The sequence below is a fragment of the Drosophila hydei genome, unplaced genomic scaffold (genome assembly GCF_003285905.1).
Source record: "Drosophila hydei strain 15085-1641.00,03,60 unplaced genomic scaffold, DhydRS2 tig00008119-arrow-pilon, whole genome shotgun sequence".
Lineage (NCBI taxonomy): Eukaryota > Metazoa > Arthropoda > Insecta > Diptera > Drosophilidae > Drosophila > Drosophila hydei.
This window is the reverse complement of record NW_022045830.1, coordinates 3516812-3541416: the sequence shown is the minus strand read 5'-3', so window position 1 is coordinate 3541416 and position 24605 is coordinate 3516812. Positions and strand designations below refer to the sequence as shown.

At 39.1% G+C, this 24605-nt stretch overlaps 2 protein-coding genes across 6 annotated transcripts in view; one reads left to right on the top strand and one right to left on the bottom strand.

Annotated features, from left to right (window-relative positions):
- Window positions 1–24605, top strand: part of LOC111592695 — a 138580-nt gene that overhangs the window by 19114 nt on the left and 94861 nt on the right. The window lies entirely within an intron of this gene.
- The window catches only part of LOC111592693 (tyrosine-protein phosphatase 99A), a 129120-nt gene that overhangs the window by 13556 nt on the left and 90959 nt on the right, over window positions 1–24605 (bottom strand). For all 4 annotated transcript variants that reach the window (XM_030224891.1, XM_030224890.1, XM_030224892.1 and 1 more), the window contains 4 exons: window positions 12191–12394; window positions 6379–6659; window positions 4003–4119; window positions 2058–2197 (listed from right to left, as the gene is read on the bottom strand). In XM_030224891.1, coding sequence (XP_030080751.1) covers window positions 2058–2197; window positions 4003–4119; window positions 6379–6659; window positions 12191–12394 — 742 coding nt within the window. The remainder of the gene's footprint in view (window positions 1–2057; window positions 2198–4002; window positions 4120–6378; window positions 6660–12190; window positions 12395–24605) is intronic.

Below are 24605 nucleotides of genomic sequence, written 5' to 3'. Positions count from 1 at the left end.
TGCCTGTGGAAAGTGCCTGAAGTGCCCCGCCCGCCCCTTAAGCCCCTTTTCTGCAATCCTTTCTATTTATTGCGTCCTTAACTTTTCCAGAGTATTTGTAAAAAATAAATAAAATGGCATTAATTTGTTAGAAAACACAAGTGGATGGGGCTGACTGGTTGGGGCAGGGACGACGTGCGACGGGCGAGCGGCAACTTTTATTTGACATATTCGCGGGAGCATGAAAAATGGCATAGAGAAAAAAAAATGAAGAAAGAAAAGAAGTAAAAAATTTTTCATTGAAGTTAAAAATGTTTCGCATTTTCTTTATGGCGTTTAGCGGAAGGGGATGTGGCCGTGTGTGTTGGAGTGAGTGTGTGCGTGTGTGTGAGTGAGTGTGGGAGAGTGTGGCAATACCGTTATACAGTTATACAGCTGCCCGAGGCCTTTGCTTTGTGCGAAATTGGGTAACGCCGCCAACGGACGGGTTAACCACTCTTATATTTAATAAAGACTTTAAGTAACTTGAAACTTTTTGCCGTTCTTTCGTTCTATGCCATCCCACTCCATGTCATTCCGTTCCGTTCCGTTGTATGCTGCATCGTGGGCGTTCCAGGTTGGGTTTATGTTGTTATGTTTCGAATTTTAATTAACATTTCTAATGAATATGCGGGCATTTTTGGACGCCCCACCCCCTCCCCGCTCTATGGGCACTTGGAATTGGTTTCTGGGTATTTCCTCTTTGCTGTTTGCTTTCCCATTCACTTGGATTGACTTGGGTTTCAAAGGATGCGTAAGTGAAACGTGAATTTTGACTGGACAGCTCACTGATGCTATTCTTTATGCTTGTGTGGGCTAGCATAAAAAAGTTTAATTTTTAAGAAACTCAACGAAAATTTACTTTGAATTGAGCTGCTTAGGACAAAATCTTATTCAAAGTAAATAACTGTACCTAATTGACTTTTAGTCGCTAATTGTACTTAATTGCTTTGAGTTGGGCTATTTAAGCAGTTTGGCAGCACTGCATAGCCTGTTAAGTTGGCTGCGACTGAGCGAGCGATGTTAAGTTGGCTGCGGCCACATGAAGGAAATTGCAAGTTTTACACTATTTTAAATATTTTAGTAATTATTTGATATGAAAATTATGATTTATGGAACCCTGAGCCTTTAAATATGTTTCGAGACTATTTGCATAGCAATAGCAAATTAAGTTCTTGAGCTGAAAAACATATTTATTAATACTTTACATTGCTGTCAGATACTTTGCTCTGTTTCACAGCTGAAGCTGTTTTCCGAAATGTTTTCCTTTTCATAAAACGAAACAGAGCGCGCAACATATGTAGCCTAAGAGTTCTGCTACTGCCTCGGCTATCTGCTAGTTAATCCCTTGAAACTCTTTCTGCCTCTCGCTTCGTTGCAGTCACAGTTCGACGTCCCGTTGCGTTATAATAGATACCTCCGTCTGATATACGTATATATATATATATTTATATTTTTATGTCTTGTTGATCTTTTTTGGGTAAATTAAATACGAAATAAAAACATTTTCATCTTCGCACGCACCAGAAATAGCTCTGCCTGCTGTGTGGATGCAACATTTGCGCCCAGTCGACACATTGATTTGTGGTCTCGCCTATTTATAAGCCACGCCGCGCTGCGGGTGTGGGGGATGGGTGGGGGTGGACGTGTGCCGCATCTGTGTCGAGACAGCCGACTACACTTAGAGCACGGAGCACTAGGAGTGATCTATTATACACTGTGCAGCAGAGTCTAAAGCGGGCATATTGCTGATGTCTTCTTTTTGGAGCTCGAAACTTTCAAAGGCCTCTCGGGCTTAATCTTGATTTAAGTCGAGCTGTTGAGCCTCAGTCAGACGAAGCCCATTTCAAGTGACTGCTGCTCTTGCAGAGTATTGCATAGTCGTGCATACCCGACTGCCATGCGCTGTCTTTTTATATATTTCAGCTATATAAGGGGCGGGCAGCACGCGTCGCAGCCTTTCGCAGCTGCACTTGTTATGCCCAGCATTTAGAGTTGCCCTGAAGTTTAGCTGCGTGTAAACATGGAGCGCCACTTACCTCCACAGGAAGAAGGCCATGACAATCAGAACGATGCCGAAGCAGCTGAATATGATGCCCACCAAGACGGCCAAGTTGTAATCGTTGTGCGATTGTCGCAACAGTGGCTGCAGCTTCTCACAGTTCGGCTGCAATTGTATCTGAAAGTGAAAAGCAAAAAGTCAAGTTAGGGTTGTTTCGGCGGCACAGGGTGTGCCTTGTTGTTTTTGCAGGGCACCTAAGATTTATGTATTAGGCCTGCAGCTGACACTGCTCAAAGGCGTGTCCCCCATGTGCGTGTGTGCTTGTGGGTTATGCAAATATGTGTTTAGCTGCGACGCCTGGGCATGTGCTAAGCTTTTGTCTTGCTTCTTTTTCATAATGTTCCTCGGCTTATGCCCCAGACTTTTTGTTTTTTTAAGCCTTAAGCCTGCAGGCCGAAGGAAATAGGTAAAGTTTTTAAGAAATGTCTGCCGCAGGCACTAGCTTTTGGGTCAGCCTCCGTTTGTAGGTGGGCTAATGTGTGCTGCCTGTCAAAATTGTTCAATCTTAAAGCTTTTTTTCGGGCTGCTAAAAAGCATCAACAAAAAATTCAAACTTTGCTTTCTATTATAAAATCTTTGATATTTGTATATATCATTTTTAAGATATATATAAAGTATTGCAAATGTCATTCTCAGATATTTAATACTCTTCTCATTTTATTACCTTATTACACTGATTGAAAAAATTCAACTCTTTTATGTCTAAGACATTAGAGAAGCTTCCGAGTCAAAAAAAATTCTTTTTAAAGCAAAAATTGTAAAAAAGTATTGAATTTTTATAATAGATTTAATAACTTTCAATCAGATCTAAAGCTTGAGCCAGAAACTATATCCTCTATAAATCCAAAATTTTAGATTTTAAATCATATATCTACAAACAAATTTTCTTCAGAATGCAGTCAGCTGACGGATGAGGAAAATGAGGATGATTTAAGCTTAAGATTCTGGCTATAAATAAGTAATACAAGCTAATACTATATGGTTAAAGCCAGTTAAAAACTCTTCTCTTGACGTTTTGTTGCAATAAATTAAAAAATATTTTTCATCTGAATTTAAATAAGATTTCTTGATACAACATTTGTGTGGCTTGTGCGCTTAAGCGGAACTGAAACTGCAAGTGGAAATGAAAATGGATGCGGATGTGGAGTGGAAACAGTAAAGAATAAGGCGTAGGAAGTGCAGCTTGTAAATGTGGCCGAAAGGTGGAGCCACTTGAAATGCAGCAATGCATTATATGGAAATGCACAAGGAAAAATAACAGAAGGCAAAAATGTGGCAAAACCAAACACGGAGACTGCACAGCTAATGAGGGCGTGACAATCCGCCCACAACCCACCGACACCCACGCCCAGCGCCCAACGAGGTCAGCTAAATTGGCATATTTTGTCACGACACTGCACAACATGTTTTATGCATGGCTTAAAAATGTGTGTGTGTGCGTGTGCGTGTGTGTGCGTGTCTGTGTGTGTGCCGTTTTAAATGTCATTGAGGATGTTGTTATGACAAGCTGAATACTTTGTGACAGAGTTGAAACGTCAATAAACTGGCAAACAACTAGCCAAATCATAATGGGCGTGGCATCATTATGCTCGTCAGCAATTTGCCATAAAATATGCAAAGGCGCTTATTACGCATACGCAGCGGCGTACGTGGCGCTCTCAAAGGCAAATTGATATGCCACAAAATATAAAGTTTTTTTTCCTTTTTGGCTTATGACGTGGCCCACAAGCGGGCGCATATGCAATAAACTTGTTGGCCACAAACACGCTGCTGGCTGAGTGAACAGACAGACGGACGAACAGCCAGACAGCATGTATGCATTTCTGTGTAATCAGATCTAATATTATAGTCAAGTTTATGCCATGCCACGCCCAAGCCACAAGGTGTATATGTCTGTATGTGTGTGTGTGTGTGTTACTTACAATTCGTGAATCCGAAAATTTACCCAAGACAATTTTCTTGGGATTTATAACGCTGAATGTGGCTGCTGCCACTTTGACCTCGTAGTAGGAATTTGTTGTCAGATTTTGCAATATCATCTGCATAAAGTAGAAGACAGAAAATAGGATTATTATTATTATCAGAGCTAGAGAATATATATATAGAAAAGTGCAAATATACAGAGCTGTCAAGCTGATATGGAACGAAAATAATATATAAATAAATATCAGCCGTACAACGCCGGGCACTAGCACAATGACTCGACCAATTTGTAAGTCGCTATAGAAAATAACCCATTATATATATATATATATATATATATATATTTAATACATATTTGTGTTATTTATATTTATTATTTTTGTTTGTAAAAAATTCGTTTATTTTGGCCAAAAATATTTCAATTACGAAAATAGTTTTGAACGCAAGCCGTGGCAGCCGTAGCTCGAGTTCATATTACGAATAGCAAAAGTAAGGGAAGTAAAAGCAAAACCAAAATAAAAACTGTTGTAAAGGCAACAAAAATCCAGCTGCATATGAAGTATAAAAAGTTCGTACTTTGTGCGAGAATAATAAAATTTTATTGTTGTGCACTTTTTTTGTTTGTTTATTATTTATTTTCCTTTTTTTATATTTTTCTGTTGCGCCGTTTTTTATTTATTTAGTTTGCTTCGTTTTCTATGCGGGGCGCCAAATAAAAGTCGGGCAAACGCCCGCCCAGCCAAAAGGTAGAATTCCGGGAAAACCAACTCCGAAAGCAGCATAAATTTAATTTATTTGCAACGAAAAACACGTACAGGTGTGCCCACCCAAGAGTGTGTGCGTGTGTGTGTGTGCGAGTATTGTTTTGCCCAAGCATTTATGTTGCACAAAGCCAAAGTCAAAGCAATAACCAGCGTCCACACATAGCCTTGGCCCCTGCGGACGTGTCTGCAGATAAACAATTGTAAACAATTTATAGTATGCAGAGCCAAAGGCCCTTTCAGTGTCTATCTATAAGGTTCACATACTCCGCTAGATCAGGTTGCATGATTCTAGAAATGTGTAACTATATAATACGCTGAATTATAGGATGATATGTGGAATATTTCATTGTTGGGAGCGTTAAATGTTTATTGCAAATCGAACTAAAAATGAGTAAGGCATTGATTACATTATTTGTATTGGGTTGCCAGGTAATACGTATATATATATATATATATATATATATATATATATATATATATATATATATATATATATATATATATATATAGAAAGTTTATTAGCAAAATTTTCCATCTTTATAGTTTTTTACATATTTTTTATTTATGTAAATGTTTACTTTTTGTTAATTATTATTTTTTTTTTTTAAATTTTTTTTAACGTGTAATCAAAAATTATTTAAAAATATTTTTTGATCGAGTCTTACAAAATAAAAATTGATATTAAATGCCATTTCGAAGTTGTTGAGTTCGTGTTGCTTTTTGCTTAGGATCAAGCTAACATTGGCAAAAATTTGAAGTTGTCAACTCAAGAAACTCAATCAATCTTTATCCCTATGCCGCTTCCTTTATAGCCAGCTGCCGTAACTGTGAAATCGCTATATTTAGGCTCAACTTCTCTGCTTTAATTTCTTATAGAAAACCCTATCACATTTAGTTATTTTTTATGATTTAAATACAGTTATGTTTTCATTCGTACTCTCTAAAGGGTTTCCCTTATCGTTGGGTTGGACGGCTTTGCCATTGGAGTTTGCATGGGTTATTTATGCTGTTTGTGGCATAAAAATGCAATTATTGTTGCCTTTTTTATTTGGTTTTGTATTCCTTTATTTCATTTTGGCAAATTCTTTCTAGTTTTGCCACGCTGTTATCTACTGCGCTGTCGTGGAACGTTTATCAAAGAGCCAAAAACCCAACACAAAAAAAGCATAAATAAAAATATCAAAATATCAACGTAAAGTTGGCAACAATCAACATTTTGTTTACTGCAAAACCCTACACTGAAAAAAAGTGGAAAACAAACAGAAATGGCAAACAGAACTCGCAGAACAACAATTTACAGACAATGAAAGGTGTGTGTCACAGCCCCGGCTCCACCCTTTCGGCCATTTTTATGCCGTTTTCAACATGGCCGACAAAATGGCGGCAGGCAGTAAAAAAAAATAACAGGAAAATGCTGGAGTGGGGGGGGGGGGTAAGGAGGGGAGTAACGACTAAAAAATCCTGCTGGCATATATATGACAAATTGCTGGGCAGCTAGTTGGCCCCGCTCTGTGGGCTGTGGCTGTGGCTGTGACTTGGAGTCGGACACGGTCTCGTTTGGTGGCTAAAACAAAGGCCATGCAATGGGCCTGTCTCTATTGAAATGCTTACCGCTGTTTCTAGCTCCTTGGCAGATGCATTGATGCGTATATCACGGTGCGTATCCTGGCCGGCGAGTCGGGTTTTGATGATGTAAAAGTCGATGGTATTGTAGAACTCGTAGGGTCGCTTCCAGCGTATCGTAATCGACTCCTGCGAATGACACGTCAGATTCACAATCGCCGGGGCACTGGGTCCGCCCACATCCGTGCGTTGGGCAATCTGATCGGAGGGTTCGCCCTCGTTCTTTGTGGTAAACGCTTTGACAATGACGCGATAGTCGGTAAAGGGTTCTGCAAGAGAGAGGGAGAGCAACAGCATTAGACAATATGTCGGCAATGACTTTGATGTTTTATTATTATGCCATATATTTTACTTTTTATATGACAAACCATATTCCATAAATAGAAATTACTGGTCATATTTTATCGTTCAAAACACCGAATACTTTCTAAATGTCATCGTAATTTAAAGAAATTTTAATCGACTGTGCTTAAATGTGGAAAATTTAGCTTGAATTTGTTATTGTAAAAGCTTAAAATGTATAAAACTTTAAAATATCGCATTGAAATATAAATTTAAGTAAGAATAAATATATTTTCAAATTGTGAGCTAAAAATTAATAATTTGCTGCATAAGAATTTGATCTTGATGATAAAGAACTCTTTTGAGAGATGACATATATATTTATAGATATGTAACATATATAGCTATATATTTATATAACTAGAGAATGAACGACATCCTTGATAAGCTCATGAGATATGCACAAATGTCGTATTGAATGTAAACTTGTAATTTGATCCCCAAACAAAAAAATTCCCGATGACCCGTTGTCTGTCAACATATGACTTCAGACTCTTCCCCTCCTGCAAGCTCTTTTTTAGAGTGACCATTTTTAGTGGCATTTTTTTTTGCCCATTCTACTCATAACTCAGTTGTTCAAGGTGTCGAAGAGTAGCCATTTCGCTCTTACTCAGCAGCAGACGGGACTTTGTGCAGCAGAAGCTATCTTTGTCTCTCTCTCTCTCACTCACTGCTAATTAAAATTAACTCGAATACGAATTTTACATCAACTTTATGCAAGCTCTCAGACACTCACAATACAACTGCAATAACAGGAGGCAATGAAAATTAAAGCGAATTTTCAAATTGCAAACAGACTTTGCTATGCATATTACAATGCCATTATATATACAGTGGCTCCAACGCCAAATCGGACAAGACTATTTATTTTTTTCAAAGTGTTTTTTCTTATGCTGTAAGTTAATTTTTTATCGTTTTCACATTTTTGCTTAAATCTATTATGTATAAGCCTCCCAAAACAAAAAAAAAATTTGTAATTTCAAACGGCAACATTTTTTTTATTTTAAAAAACGAGCAACAAGTCCGATTTTGAGCTTCAACGCCAAATCGGACAAAAGAAAACTTAAATGAAAAATAACAGAAAAACGTAATATTTAATATTTTGTTGCAAAACCTTTGTTTGCGACAACAGCCTGCAAGCGATTGGGAACTGATTTGACCAACTTTTTGCAGATCTCTGGCTCTATGGAGTTCCAAGCTGCAAGTAATCCCTTTTTTAATTGGTCAACTGTGTTATACCGGTTTTGGTACACTTTCCTCGCCAAAATTTCCCACAGATTCTCTATGACGTTTATATCCGGGCTCTGGGCAGGTGTTTGGATCAGTTTAGGACAGTTATAGATTAGCCAGAGCCTAGCTAGCATTGAAGTGTGCTTGGGGTCGTTGTCTTGATAAAGAGCAAAGTCTTCAAGTATCCCCAATTTCTCCGCACTCTGCTTAACATTTTTCTTCAAAATGTCAAGGTAGCCAAATTTATCCAATATGCCATCAATAAAATGCAAATGGCCAACTCCCGCACTCGACATACAGCCCCAAACCATGACTGAACCTCCTCCATGCTTAACAGTGCCTATGGTGTTCTTGGGCTCAAACTCAGTATTTGGTTTACGCCACACATACACCTTACCATCGGACCCATGCAAATTAAATTTACTTTCATCAGTAAACAACACCTTTAAATAAGATAAGTGTATGATGATATGATGATTATAATATGATATACAACCAACTAACATGATTCCAAAAGTCATCGGTTTTTAGCAAGTACTCTTTTGCGAATTTTATTCTAAACGCCTTGTTCTTAGGGCTAATATACGGCTTTTTTTGTGCAACTCGGCCATGCAAATCATACCGATGCAAAGTATTGCGCACTGTGTTGTCACACACATCCTTTGCAAAGTTTGTTTTTATTGACATCCCGAGTTCCTTTGCGGTTTTAAAGGGATCAACCTTAATTTCCCTTATAATTGACCGTTCTTCTCTTGAGTTTAATCGCTTTCTTTTTCCCTCCTGGCTTTTGTTAATTAATCTTCCATCCTCCCGAAACCTTTTTATGATATCATGAACGGTAGATTTGCTTCTTCCGACCAGATCTGCTATTTCCCTAACGGGTTTGCCATCAAAATGCAGTTTTAATATTATTTGGCGTGCCTCAACACCAGTTTGCTTCCCACGTGGAGCCATTTCGCAAAAATAATTTGTGTTACTGTCACTTATGAGCTTGAGAACATAACGAAATGCAATAAGCAAAACAAAAACGAAAATCTCCGTCAAATAACGGATCTTTTTCTTGCAGTTTTCTTTTGTCCGATTTGGCGTTGAAGCTCAAAATCGGACTTGTTGCTCGTTTTTTAAAATTAAAAAAATGTTGCCGTTTGAAATTACAATTTTTTTTTTCTGTTTTGGGAGGCTTATACATTATATATTTAATAAAAAATGTGAAAACGATAAAAAATTAACTTAGTGTTAAAGAAAAACAACTGTGAAAAAAATAAATAGTCTTGTCCGATTTGGCGTTGGAGCCACTGTATATATATATATATATATATATTACTTATATTACAATAGAAATATTGTTCTCTTGAACTTTCAATCAATATTCAGCAATATGAAAGCGAGATGCTTGCAAAAAAAAGTTTGTTTAATAATTTTGACTGCTTAAAGCTCTGTTGGCATTTTAAAGCGTTTTGCCACACGCCACAAAGTGCGGCGGGTTGTTTGCTGTAGCAGCAAATGACAGCAGTGGCAACTGCAATATAATTAAATTCAAGTAAAAAGAGAAAATGTCATTGCAACAGCAGCAGCAGCAGCAGCAGCAGCGGCAGCAAATACTGATTATGATAAGCAGCTCGAAAATTGACAAAGTGTTGGTTGCACATTAATAGCTGTGCAACAATAATTGATTAAATGTCGCGCTACAAATACGTTAAAAAATGTTTTTCGATGCAATAATTAAATGCCAGAGGCAGGTGAGTGTGGCAAACGAATTTGCTGACAAAGCGAGCTGCGCACGCTGTGCCACATTTGCCAAGTCTTTTGGCAAATTGTTGCAAGCAACAAAAGCTGCTGGTTGGCTGCATGCAACAACAGCAACTATGCAAGTGCAGCTCATTCCTGGCGCACCTGACGCGCGTAATTAATTAAACAATGTGGGCGCCGCCAGCTTGGGCTACAGCTGTGCATGCCACATGGCGTATGAGCCACATGGAATGCGGCGCGTTCTTATGTTGCAAGTTAATTGCATGGCATCCAGCCACCGATCTCTCCCTCCCTCCCCCACTCACTCACTCTCTTTCTCTGATAAATTCAAAGCACAACTATGCAACAGTTTTGCACAGTTTGGCTAATAATGTGGCATGCTCTCGCTGTGGCCGCTGCTTGCCACACAGCCTAAAAGTATGCAAGGGGCGCGAAGGGTCGCAGTCAGGTGCACATTTCACGTTAATGAAACAACAACCATCAAATTTAGCGTCGAGCAAATAATTTATTTGGTTAGCTCAAGTTTTTGAGCGCTTTGCCGCGTTACCTGCCGAAGGTGTCCCGAGCTCAGGCTCGAGGCTCATAATTACAGGCGTCGCAAGTTGTTAACAGCAACAAAACACCAAATACAACAAAGCAAAAAGTGGCCAGCGTCAAACACTTGAAACTATTTAATTACAAAGCAGCGGGCCAAACAATTGACTTCAGCTGCAATTACAGCTAATGAAAGGATGAGGCGTGGCAGGTGAGGAGCGGTGCGGACGAGGGGGCGTGGCTGGATCTAATGCTGGCCACATGGCTGACAGCTTGACTGCTATTGACAGTTTGCCTAAGGAACTGAGAGCTGGGGGGCGTTGAGTTTGCCATAAAAAGCAATTAAAATGGCGTTTTAAGTGTTGGGCATGCCTTTTGGGCATGACTGTACCTCGCATTGAGCGTTCGGTTACAGCCAGCTTGAGGGCCCTTGATAAACCACTTGAGCGTGCCCCTTTCGCACAAATTGTTGCGAAATTGAGAAAACATTGAACAGGCGCAAGGCACATTTAAGCAAACCACTCCTGCGAGTTACAAAGTTAAAGGCCGAATTTAAGGGCTTTCGAGAAACGTCAGTAAACAGACGGCGGGATAATCAAATGGCTAAGAAGTTAGTCGTGTACTTGGGAAGTTAATTAATAATCACTTCTAAACGTTCTTGCTCTTTTACTCTTAAGCATATTCAGATATGATAAAGCACTTGAATATCCGACTGTGAGTCAGTCAATCAGTCAATCAATCAGTCAGTCACTTGTCCGACGATTGAAATGTGGGTCAAGCATTCAGGCAACCAGCCGTTGAGGCAATCAGTCTGTTAGTCAAAAGCTGAGGTTAATATAGTCCATCACTAAATCAGTCAATCAATCTGTCATTTGACTAGTCAGTGGTTGACTAAGTAAGTCAATCAGCGATGTAATCAGCTAATCAATCAATCGGTCTTCATTAATTTATAAGCGAATCATTCAATCATTCAAGCAATCAATCAGTCTGCAATTCAATCAATTGTTCAATCATTCGCTCAGGCAATCAATCAGTAAATCATGTAGTTGCTGAGTAAATCAAGCTATCAGTCAGTCATTAGTGCTGTCAGTCAGTCCATCAGCAATCATTCAGAGAATCCATCCGTCAGACAATCGCGCTATCCATCCGACGTGTCATTCGTGCAATAAGTCAGTCAATCATCAGATCAATTAGTCAACCATTGCGTCAATCAGTCAGTCAACTAGTCAATCATTCCAGAATCAATCAATCAGTCAGTAAATCATGAAATCCATCAATCCGTTTCCATCAAGCCATTAACCAGTCATTCATGCATTCAGTCAGTCATTCAGTCAATTTGTTAGTTATTCAATCAATCAGTCAATCATGTAAGTCTGCATAAGTGCAGTCAATTAGTCAATCAAGCCATCAATCAGTCATGCGTGTCAGTAAGTCAATCATCACGTTAATTAGTCAGTCAGCTAAGTCTTCAATCCATTAGTTAATCATTTGAGACATCAGTTTTTCACTCAATTATTTAAACAATCATTAAGTCATTTTGTTAGGTGCCGTGGCACTCAGTCAATTACTAAGCCACTTTATCAGTCAGTCAAATATGCAAACATACAGTTATTTAGTCATTCATCCAAGCAGTCAGCCATCTCTTTAATAGTTTGTCAATCAATTATTTATTCTGTTCATAGTTCGTTAATTACGCTCTCAGTCGAATAATCGATTGATTCAGCAGTCAGAAAGACAATCAATCAGTCCGTTAGTCAGACTGACTAAGTAAGTCAGTCATGATGAGTGTCTGGTCTATATGCTGAAATAGTAAAGAAGGCTGAAAAGCTGCTTTGCTACTTAATATAAATCAGTCTCTCATGCAGATCATAGTCGAAATATATTTTGTTTTCCCTTTGTAATTTTTTAGTAATTCTATTAAAATTGCATTGCTTTGGTTACTTACTCAGACTTTGAAGTTCGAAGTGTATCAGGGTTTCGGCCGAGTTGCGCGAGTTCTTGACGATTTCGACACCCGTTTGGTTGTCGTGTATGTGAAAGACGTGATAGCCGGCGATGGCGCCATTCTGATTCTTTGGCGGATGCCAGGACATTGTGATGCTGTTCGCGGAGACGTCTAAGACGGTGAGATTCTGAGGTTTGCTTGGCACTGCAAAATAGAGATAGAAGCGAAAAATTAGAAATGTGCAAAGAAGATATTAAACAGCAAAGTTCTTCAAGTTAAATATTTGTGTTCTCGAAACTCAAATGCAAAAGTCGTTGAAAGCTGCTTTAAGAACTTGACTTGGGCCTGGGCGAGTGCTCAAGGTTGACAATCGTAGAAAACTTTTGCGGTAGCCGGAAGTGCTGCTGACACACACACACACACACACACACGTATGTATATAAATAATTTATTAAACAACAAATAAAGCTCGCAAAATGAAGGCAAATAGAAAAAAAGGGAAGAGCGCAAAAGGAAAGTCAAATAAATTGAAATGAATATTTTGCAAGCAGATGAAACAATTTATATTCAAATGCCACTCACACAACTGTACATGAGTGTGTGTGTGTGTTTGTGTGTAAGGAGCTAAAAAAAATTATATATTCAATTACGATCAGGAAGGGGCTGGGGGTGGCGGGCGCACGTTGTCAGTTGCTAGAGCTGGCACAAGCCAAGCGAAACGTAATCGAAGCGCATAAAGAAACGGAAATGCGATTGCGAGCAATTTATTATGGCTGCAATTGAGAGCGTCTGTCCCGCTCGCCCGGTCTCCTGCCGCCTTCAGCTGCTCCATGTGCGCTTATAATCCGAGCAAAAGCAAAAGGATGCAAAGCTGCAGCAATAATTTCATTTGGCAGGGCCAAAGGACAACAGTCGTCCATGTGTGACGCCTTGCAGGAGTGCTGGGCGGGGCGGGGCCAGTTGTAAGTGGCAAAAAGCACTAAATGGTAATTTATTTTACTAATACAACAAAAGAGCGAATGAAAGACATGAAAGGGCAAAGGCAAAAACGCTTTGCGTTTGCCACCAATCAAAAGAACAAATGAGTGACCCGAGGGTGGACCAAAACACACTTGACCTGCCAACGGGCTGTGCCATGCAAATGCGATAAAGCTTAACAAAACACAAGACATGCACAAAGGCAACTACACACACACACACACACACACACACCCACACTCACACACATGTGTGTGTGTAAAATAAACAGTCGCTGTCAATGTAGAGAAATTTATACAATTCAATAAATGGCATTTCTCTCTTTTTTGCTCCACTTTGCCTGCGCTGCTTCCTTTGCAATTGAAAACGGAAATGGAAATGGGAAATGGACAAAGTGAAGCAGAGCAGAGCAGAGCAGCTGCTGCTGCTGCTGCTGCAGCTGATAGTTGGGGCAAAGGAAAAAGCCAATTTATAGACTCGAGTACGGGCAAACGTTGGCAAATTGTAGGCCCCGTGCGCGTGGCATTAAAATCAATTAAGCAACAAAGTGCTGCATACACTCAGGCGCCAAAGGATAAATGTCGTCGAGGTGCACTTGCCCAGAGAGCTGGGCGTGTCTACCCCCCAGCCCCTATGTGTGTTGAGCACAAAAGTTAATAGCATTGACAGATGCCAGAGACATCGCAGGCTCAACATTTTCTTTGTGCACTATCTTAATCTTTTTCTCTCTCTCTCTCTGTCTCTCTGTCTGCCTGTCTCGCTCTTTGTAAACCTTAAGTGCTCCTGATTGGTTTTGGCCATGTCGTTTACATTCATGTGAAGCCGCTTTGTTTGCCTTTAGTTAGCCGTAAATTGATTTCACTTTTGCCTCGACCTCTGGCCACTTGCTCTTTCGCTTCACTCTCTCCCTGTCTGTCACCTGTCCAGGTGCATGGCACATTTTAACCGCATTTCTGTACAGCAATGACAACTATTTGCATTATTTGCGCTATTATTTGATTGATGGCATATGACAACAGCTGAAAGCGAGTTAATTAGATATCCTCATCACATATCTATCGCGTCTTGTGGTCGAAATACTGGAAATCCAATTAGACTAACTGACTGTGGCTGAGCTGCATGCCAGCCAGTGGACAACTAATGACAATTTTGAGGCCCAATGAGTGCGTTCAATAAGTGATTCAAGCAATTCATTAGCGGCGCTATGCAATTTTGTAAATATAAACTGATTCAAGCTAATTTAACTTAAGTCAAAAGTTGTTCAATTACTTAAGATTTGTGTTTAATCATTTGAGGTTGTCGAGAGTGCTCGAATAGAAGATACCCTTACTCATGTTTTGAGCTGCTTTTACAAGTTATGTATATATATATAGAGGGAGATATACATTTTTATTGCTGTGCTTCTTCTTAAATTCTATAAAAATGCATATTTCAATAACTTTGTTGTTTATATCAGGGCATCATCACTGAGTATTGTCATAGGAGAACAGGGTATTGTAGAGTCGTGTATACATTAAGAAAATTTATAAGCATCAGTTCGCACAGCTCTTAAAGACGTCAAATAGGTCTAAAAATAAGCCAATTTTTATATACATTTTATTGTTTCCAGGAAAGCTTCAACACAGCTCAAGATTCTAGTTCTTTAAGAATCAGTGCGCTAGCTCCACTCGCGTGTGGCCCATGTTGCTTCCTCTGCCTGCTACACACATCATAGCAAAGCCAATATACCACATATTCCCACTTCATAGTCTACGTAAATATTTTATATTCCCTGAATATAAGCCTCATGCTTATGAGTTCATATTTGGCAAAGTCAACTCGTTAGTTCACAATTTGAACTAGTTAGTCAACAATTTTAAAGCACTCGCGAACCGGTTCACTTACTTAATGTGCTGTTAGACATGAACGCATAGTCGTTGGCCCTTCCTGTCGACCTTTTTTATTTTTTTTTGTGTTGAGGCAAGGCGCAGCGCTACAAATTAAAAGAAAACAATAGAGGGGCGCACTATAAGTTGCCCGGCGCCAAGCGGAAGAAGCCAAGTGTGAAAAAGCAAAAGAAAAGCCGTGCAAAAGAAAAAGGAAAGAAAAAAAATGGTGGGCAAAGCAAAAAAAAACCTTAAGCTGCGCGTGATTATTTTCACAAAGCAAAGGCAAAAGCAGGAAGCGAAATCTTTTTTTAAAAGAGTAGCGCCCGAAAACCAATATAGACGACGTGCTTAAGTTGTTAAGAAAGGCAAACAAAGGATCTGTGTGGAGAGGCAGAGTAGTGCTGAGATGCCGAAGGGACTCCAAGGCGCACACAACTGTGAGAGGGAGCGAGAGAGAGAGCGGGAAAGGTAGTGTAAAGCAAATAGCATTAAGTTGTCTGAGCCTCAAAAAAAAACTACGCTAAAAAATAAAGTCACGAAGAAATAAGGGAATTATTGTGCACAAGGTGAGAGCTGAATACCCTGCAGCATAAAGCTCGGCTAGTTGATAAATCAAATCAAAACCTAATGGCAAGCTGGCCCAGTGAAACGTAGTGCCCGCCTGTGTAGGGCATACAAATAAAACAAGTCCATTGCTATTGTTACGCTTGAGTCTTATTTAGTTGTTGTCCTTCAGGCTGTGTTGTTTGTTGCCTGCTGCTGTTGTCGCTTGAAGTTTACGAGCTTTCGAATTTGGCCAGACGTAAAAAACTAAACAAAAGGCGACGTGCAAAGAGTAAATAGAGACAGTGGGCGTTAGCCAGAGAGAGAGAGAGAGGGCAGGACGTTGTCACAGACACAGAAGCAAACAAACAATTAAGAGTGTGCAGATATGTTAAAAGCCATATATACACCCACTCCTACACACACACACACCTCCTCTACACCTGCTGCTCACGCAGCTTCACATGCAATTTGACATGTGAACGCGTCGCGGTTGGCTGCCTTTCAATGCCGCTTCAAAGGCTCCTCGCATAAAGGCGCAAAAATTATGCGAAATAAAGCCGAAATGAAAAACTCTGTCACACGTTAAACAAAAAGGGCAGACAATGGGGGGCGTGGCAGCAACCACTGTAGCTCAAATAGCAACTGCTTTGAGCGACGTTTGTTAAAGTTAACACGCATGTTAGCCCGGACCTTTGCAATTTGTTGTTGCTCATTTATGCCGTTATCATGCACATTAACAGGTAGCCTAGACCTGGCCAGGTTTAGGTTGAAGTTAACATGCATGTTGGCCAAAGTTTCTTCAGTTTTGTTACGCTCATGTTTGCTGTATTTGCTCTCAGATACATGTGCTTTGACTGTCGTTTGATGCAGAGGCATGTCAAAGTTAACATGCATGTTTAAACGATCAGTTAAATAATCAGTTAAGCGACGTTTGGTTAGGTTCATATTCTAAGACCTTTGGGCTGTGAGATACATTCCTTTTGAGGCTGAAGTGAGTCTGAATATTTATGTTAGTCAAGGGTTATTGGCTTTGAGATACATTTGCCTAGAGATACATTTAATCTGCAGATACATTTTCTTTGAGTGATATTTGTTGTAGCTCATGTCAAAGTTAACATGCATGTTAGTCAAGAATTTTGTTTTGAAGCATCAAAAACTTTGTTGTTAGTTTCAGTTCAACTTCAAGATGTTTTGGCTTTGAGATACAATTGATAGATACATTTGTTGTAAATGATATGAGCTGGGACTCAAGTCAAAGTTAACATGCAAGTTAAGCAAGGCTTATTATTTTGAGATACATTTACATGGAGATACATTTATGTTACTCTCAGATACATTTAAATTACTTTCAGATACATTTAGCTTGAGCGACACTTGCTGAAGCGCAGACTTAGTTTTGTTTGCTACATTTACTTGGCAGTTGAACTACATGTTAAATATCTATCTCTGAAAGCTGGCAATCGAATGTGGAATGTGAGCTGCTTGCAACGCCGGTATATGCTGCTTATGGAATATTAAATATTATGTTAAGTTTCACAACGAGCTAATGCACTTAAATATGTTGTGATGCTCAAGTGTCAATCTTAATTCACTAAATTTGTATAAATACTTGACTTGGCAATATAATTAAAGTGCTTTATTCGGTTGCCGAACGAGCGGCGCGTTCATGTCCTGGGAAATTAGTCTTGGATTGCCCTAAAGCAGCAAATGTCTTTCACTTATTAATCGCTGAGACATTTGTGTTTAACAGAAATGATGGCCATTGTGTTGCCTAATGGAGTCTGCATAGAATTTGCTATGCCTTCCAGCTATTATTCAAGTTGATGTGTCATCTATAAGGCATACTCAATGCACACACACACATACGTAGTACAAATAAACCCTTTTATAATGTTCGTTTCGTGTCTGGGACCATTTGCTGGGGCACATGTCATTTGGCTGAATCGGTAACTGTAGACGCTGCCTGACTTGCCCGACAATGGACACAAATTTGCGAACTTTGCGCTTGATTCACATGTGTCCGATTTGGTCATTAGCTAAGCACATAACAAAGGATTCTCACAATAAATGGCTTGTCAGCCAATCGCTTAAAGCTCAGCCATGAACTATGTTCTGGCTACCTTTAAATATGCGACGAGGGTTTCAAATTTGTGAAACAAATTATTATAAATAAATAAATGTGCTCGGAAGCGATTAGATTACATAAGACTTAAAGTTGTGGCAAAAGTTTACACAAAATATTTTTGTGATATTTGTTGGACTCTTTAATTTCTGCTATGAGTTATTTGAGAGACTTTTGTTGTTGTTTATCAGTCAAGGTTGACACTCAAAATTGCTGCTATATAGCAGCAGCTTGCAACTCATTCAAAATTTTAAAGACCAAGTTGCCTTGGGGCATGTTTTTCGGGCAACACTTTTTTTATTAAAGGCTTTTGGCTAATTAACTGTGTATGAGCACGTGAGTTCATAGACAATTGAGCGATAAATCCAGCGGCGCCGGCTTGTGGCCATATACGAAAGGTTATCGACAGGAAGCCGCACATGGTCGCACCGTGGTGGCAGTGGCAGCCCATCCGGCAGCTCTCTGATGATGCTTGAGACACGGAAACTGTTTTAGGTGGCAGCAGACGGATCTATCTGCCGGCAGGAGCTGGCCACAAAAGAAGGCATCAATGTCACGTTCAGCATGTCGAGTTGCTGCAGCACTAACAGGGTGTTTATGACTTTAAGCAGCATACACACAACACACACACCCCACACACACAACACATAAAGCAGGCAGACAAAAGGCAGCCGCCTACGACTGACTTTCAAGTGCAAAAAAAAGGCCTTCAGCAGCTGGCAAGGGCGCTGGGGTAGCGCTGAAGTAGGCTCAGAAGTGGGCGTGGACTGTGACTGATGCTGCTGTACAGGCATTCAGGGTTGTTGTACTGTTGTTGTTGTGTTTGTCTGGCGCTCAAATGTTCATGCTGAAGTGCAGTTAGGCGGAAGTTGTTGCCCCGGCAGCCAGTTTCTCTTTTTAGCCAGTATCCATTTTTTGGTATTTATTTTTGTTGTTGCCGTGGACGATCCGCACTTAAAAAGGGTTTATCTGTTGATATTCAAGCTGGCTTTGCATTGTTTGCTGTTGTTGCTAAGGTTGAACACACAACAATGCCCTCGATAAGTAGGCAACTTTTTGTGCTGCCTGTTTATTAGGAAGTCTAATAAAGCGAGAGAGTAGAGTCCATAGAGTCGAAGTGGCGTATGCTTAGCTGCTTTGATAGACGTAAGAACGGACTTTACGTGCCTTATAAATATATATATTTTATATATATTTCTTATACTATATATATATACTATATATATACTTCTTAGTCTCTGTATATTTTTATATAACATAACTTTAGCTAATTGTATTTATTGCTATCAAAATGGCTAGATGCTCGCATAATAATGTATGCACATAATAAAATAATATTAATGCCCAATATTATTCTTTCAAGCATTTGACTTTATTGCCAGTTCAGTTAATCGCACAAAAGACTTAAAATTTCAAGTTTCAAATGATATTATCGCTGCAGCGACTTTATAAATAACAACTAAAAAGAGCAATAGCGACTCTAAGCCAACTTTTGTTGCTCAACTTTGAACCAAGAAAAGTGATTAAGCATGATTCATAATCTCGAAACTGTCCCTGTCAGTTAAGCTATTATACTATGTATAGGGTATCTTATAGTCGTGCAAGTTAAAAACTTGATTTCTGTTAGGCTAGGCAGCAGGTCTCACAGCCACAGGAATGCAGCCATAAAAAGCGCAGCAGAGCACACATGTGCCGGAGCGAGTAATAAAAAGAAAACAAAGAGAGAGGAGAGGGAGAGAGAAAGAGAGAAAGAGAGAGAGAGAACGAGAGGTAAATTAAGAGATAGTGAAGTGAAGCCAGGCACAGACAGGAACCTGGCTTATCAGTTGCATGTTTGCCAACGCCTTGAGCACGTCCAGCCTCCTGGCGCCTGTTGGGTATGCAACGCTTTTTGCACGCACTGCCAGAGGTGCAAGTGTGTGTGTGTGTGCACGTGTGTGTGGCCATGTCGCAAATTAAAATCAAGACAGCAGCTAGCAACATGATTGATTACTGTTATTTTTTGTTACAGCCAAAAGGAAGTGGAAGCAGCAGCAGCAGCAGCATGAAAAGTTCAATGATTTATGCTTTTTCTTAGTTTTATGCTGGTCTACTAAATGATTGTTTTGTGCTGCTGCTTCTTACACTATTTTGCACTTTTAATGTATTTTTTGACAAGTCATGTTCATAACTCAGTGTCCTGTAAAATTTTCTACAAGTGACGCCCACACACACACACTGAAACTTTTGCTGCAAAGTTGAAGTGCAAAGTTAGCTTTGGCCAGCTTTTTAGCCATTTGCTGTGTGTGTGTCTGTGTGTGTGTGTTTATTTGTGTTTATTTCTTGTCAGGCAAATCATTTGTCAAAAAACGCTGCAAAACTTTTGGCTGGCTGTTTGCTGTTGACAAGCCAAAAGTTACGTCAATTTGTATTAGCCAAGTTTGCGCCTGGACCAGAAACTTCAAGTGGCCAAAACTGAGATTCGAGCCAGCGCTGACGATATACCAACAAATATATATTTATATTTTAAAATCTATTTACCAGCTCCACTTGCATTTAACTTTTAAACTTGAGAAAAAAATAAAATAAATATTTATTCTCAGAGCAACAGCTTCAGATAAATACACGAAAGTTTCTGACAGGTGCAAGCGACTGCTCAATGCACGCTTAACTCTAAAGTGGCCCAGACAAGTTTAGAACCAAAGAAAATTGAATTTAAAATTCAAATTTCTGTTTTAATTAGAACTGAAAACAAAAGCTGAATCAACGCGTATTTTGTTATTTTAAGAGTTTGACTTAGACTTAGACTAGGAATATATATTTGCATTATTTTCGAGCTGTTCAGTTTGAATAGATGTGGCTGACGGAATCTTCAATCGCTTTCTTCGCTCGCTGGCAGAACCAGGTAATTTAATGCTTAAAAATGTTCTATTTTATAGTTCTATGAGGCTTAAATCTAGTATAAATATATACTAAGTATATATACTAAGTTGTAGTCGCACCTCTACTGCCAACTGGCTGACAAGTCGTATACGCTTTATATATGTGTGTGCACAGCGTAGGTATATAACAATTTTTAGTTAAAACTTTTACCTATGACAGTTACACATGGCACCTCGCCGAGAATTAATTATCTTAATGCTGCCCCAAAGAGTTGAAGGAAACTTTTGTCAACTGCTGTTTGTCATTGTGCCGTCAACAGGCTGCAGCTGACAGATACTTTTATGCATTTAATTGCAAATGGTAGCTGCTCAGCGAGGCGCTGCATGTTGCCAGTTGCCAGTTGCCAGTCGGCAGTTGCAAGCAAACCAATTTCAATTTCATGCCACTCGGCGACTCTCAAGTGCCACAGCGAGATGCGGGCGACAGTTAGCTCACTCACGCGCTCTGTTTTCCTCTTCTGCTTGTAGACAGGCACTTGATGAGCTGCACTTTTCTGCTGTAGCCGAAATTGTAAAGGCAGCCAACGTTTCAGCTGCGTCTTCAAATGAATTAACACAAAAAATTAACTCAACAACAGCTCTGCAAACTTGGCAAACTGTGCAGTGGGCCAAGAACAAATGCCTCAGCATCCGCCTGGGCAAAACAGGTTGTAAGAAACAATTAATTAAACTAATGACTTGATAGAAATTTTCGCAGTGTGCTCTAAATGATTTGTGAAAAGCTCATTTTTCTCTATATATGCGAGTGAGCTAGCTCCATTGAAGCATCGCAATTTAAGCTTTGATTGGGCTTTAAGTGAAGTGAATGCATGGAATGAAAAGGAGCTATAAGTAAGGAAGGGACTGTATATTAAAGAGAGCTTAATACACTCTCATTTACAGGGTATTTTCTGGGCATAGGTTTGTTGCAATCGAAAGTAATGAGTCATATGAGTCATATAATATTTACAGGGCAGTTACAAGCCTACTTAGACTAACAATTTGGGCATTCATAATAACTATACAAATATATAAATATATTTAAAAATATATTTCAAATATATCAACTTCCAGTTCGAATACGTCATGTTGACTTGGCCCATCTGGATATATTTTATGGTTTTTTTATTTTTTTATATTTCTTATATTACATAATATAGTTCGTAGTATATTTTATGTTTTTCTAGTGCTTTTGATTAGTTTTTTATGATGTTTCTTAACTACTTTAAGGCACTGTTCATAAAAATTAGCTGGAAGTGCCATTTGGTATTGGTTGCTTAACCTTGTAGTTGGATAATATTTTTTATTTTTGCCATAGATACTACTATATATATACTATATGGATTTGGCGCTCAGCTGAATACCAAATGAATTTGTTTGACTGCATCAATAATTAGCGCTCGGAGAACATTTTAGCAGTCGAGACTCTAGAATTGTTCAATTTGCAAACTGCGTAGTCTGCGACGCTGTGGCTGTCACTCGGTCTCAGCTAATTTGCATTTTCTCTCTCTGTAAGAGTAAGCTTACTTTATATATATATCTACATATCTCTTTTGTTCTTGCCTGCATATAAGCAACTGAAGCTTTATTGTAATTAAGGCGCAACTTTAACTCGTGCCAAAAATTAACCATAAAAATTAATTAAAATATATAAAAATATATATAGTATTCGTTTTTTCGTTGGGCCTTTACTTACAGTTACACTGTGGAAAATTAACAAAGTCATTAGTGCTGCGCAGAGAGGCGGAGCTGGGCTCTCGTTCCTGACTTAATTATAGTTCTGTTTACGACTTAGTCAAGGGCCTCAAGTTTGTTTCATATTTAATGTGTGTAATCATGTTTTGGGGCCCTCGTTAGATAAGTATATAAATACGGGGTTCGAGTCCATTTAAGTTTGGTAAATGCAGTAATACCTGCTCAAGCTCAAATCTAGCTACAATTATAAATCAATTTGTACTCAAGCTATCAATATTTTTTTGTATTTAAAAAGAGATCTCAAGAACTATGTAAGCTAGTTTCCGAGATCTGAAACATATATTCACAAAAATATAACATTTTCTCTCTATTTGCTCCACATATCTATTTTGGGACTCAGACTATTTGGCACAGCTTGAAAACTTTACGAGTTAGAAAGTTGAAAAGATATATATAAGGTTTAAGCTTACTTATATTTAGGAATAATTTACTTCAAATTTGCGTTCATCATTTCAGTAAAAACTTAAAACAAAAATACTATTTAAAATTTAAGTCTTCCCTGGAATACCATTATTCCTTTGATATTACTCAATCTTATATATTTCCAACTATTTTCGTAACTCATTTCTTTAACTCTCCACCATGTCATTTAATTAGATTCACATCTGTTTTCGTTTGTGTTTTTGGTTCAAGTTCAGGGTCGTTAGTTACTTTTGGACAGGCATGTGTGCTTGGACTATTCGAGTGCTTTGCCCCAATTCCGTCCATTGGGGTCATTTGTTTTGATTTTCGCCTGCCACACAGTAAATATAGCAAGAACTAAAAAAACTAAATGCATTTTAATTGAAGTTTTGCGTGTGGCCACCAAATAAGCGCCCGCAGCAGCCACGCCCAATTGGCAGCCACTGGGTTGCAATTTGCCAGCTGTCAGTCGCTGGCTCTCGTGCAAAATAGATTTTTTTTACAGAAGAGAAATAATGCAAATTGCACATACGCCGCGTGGACCTCGCGAACTCGAAAGGGCTTGAAGTGCTTGGGTTGGGGCTGGTTAGAACCGAATGCAGGGCAGCTGGCAGCTTGTCAGCGGCTTTGACTTTAAGCCAGGCCATAAAGATAGCGCACAGCTAGAGCTTAACAATAAATACCAAATAATTGTGGCCCATAAAAGTTAAGTTGTTAATTGCTTTGTTTGCTTGCGAACCGCGCAGTGCCGGGCATCGCGTGTGCCGCCGTTTTCAATGAGAGCCGTTGACGAGCTGTGTGCTGTTGTTGTTGTGGGTGTCAATTCTCGGGCATATTTTATTAAACGCGATTCCGAAAACCGAAAAACTTGGCCCGCAAAAACAATGTTAAATAATTCATTCCACACAAAATGCTGAAAGTTTTTGCGTGAGAATTTAGCCATATTACACGTTAACACCGCGCAGAGGAAGGGATGCCCAGGGAGGTAGTCACGAAGAGAGAAAGGCGTGGTTTCAATCCGACATGGCTGCGTGTTAAGCCGGAAATGAAAACTCTGTTAATTGCCATGAAGTATGCAAAGTATGGCCTGAGTTGTTGCTGTTGTTGTTGTTGCTGCTGTTATTGTATCTATCGATAATAACTGAGCAACTGCCTGTCCGTTATCTTTGCCCCACACCTCCTCGACCCCCTCTTTAGCCTTCCTTACGGTACCATCAAGTTTCTCAGCAAAACTTTTTGCGATGTCAATGAACTTCAGTATGCCCGGCAGCTAAGCTCGGCCATAATGGAAAAGTCTTGTACAGTAAACACCCATCGAATGCAATTTATAATTATTTAATGAGTTATTGGGCAGCTGTCGAGGCGTACAACAATAAGAAAGAGAAAAAACTCAGTTTGAGCTAAGTGCTTTGGGCAAGACCTTAAAAGTATCCTAATTAAATTAAGCGGGGCTATTAATAAAGTAATTCGAATAAATCGATGTCGGGGATTTGCCTAACTCAACTGGGAATTTGAGCAAGATCTATTAAGGACTTGGATGAAAATAGAAAAAAGACAGAAAATAGATGAACCTTTAGTTGTAGATTTATAAATAGCTTTAGATGTATATCAATTTGTAAAGATATAGATACAGATACAGGATATAAAAAGAGGATATAGGATATAAAATATAGGATATAGGATGCAGGTTAGAGGATATTGCATTTAGGATTGGATATATGTATCATATATACATAATATAGGATTTAGCATATTATAGTATACATAATATACGATTTGGGATATATAATATAGGAAACAGGATATATGCTATGGAATATAGGATATAGTATACACAATATAAG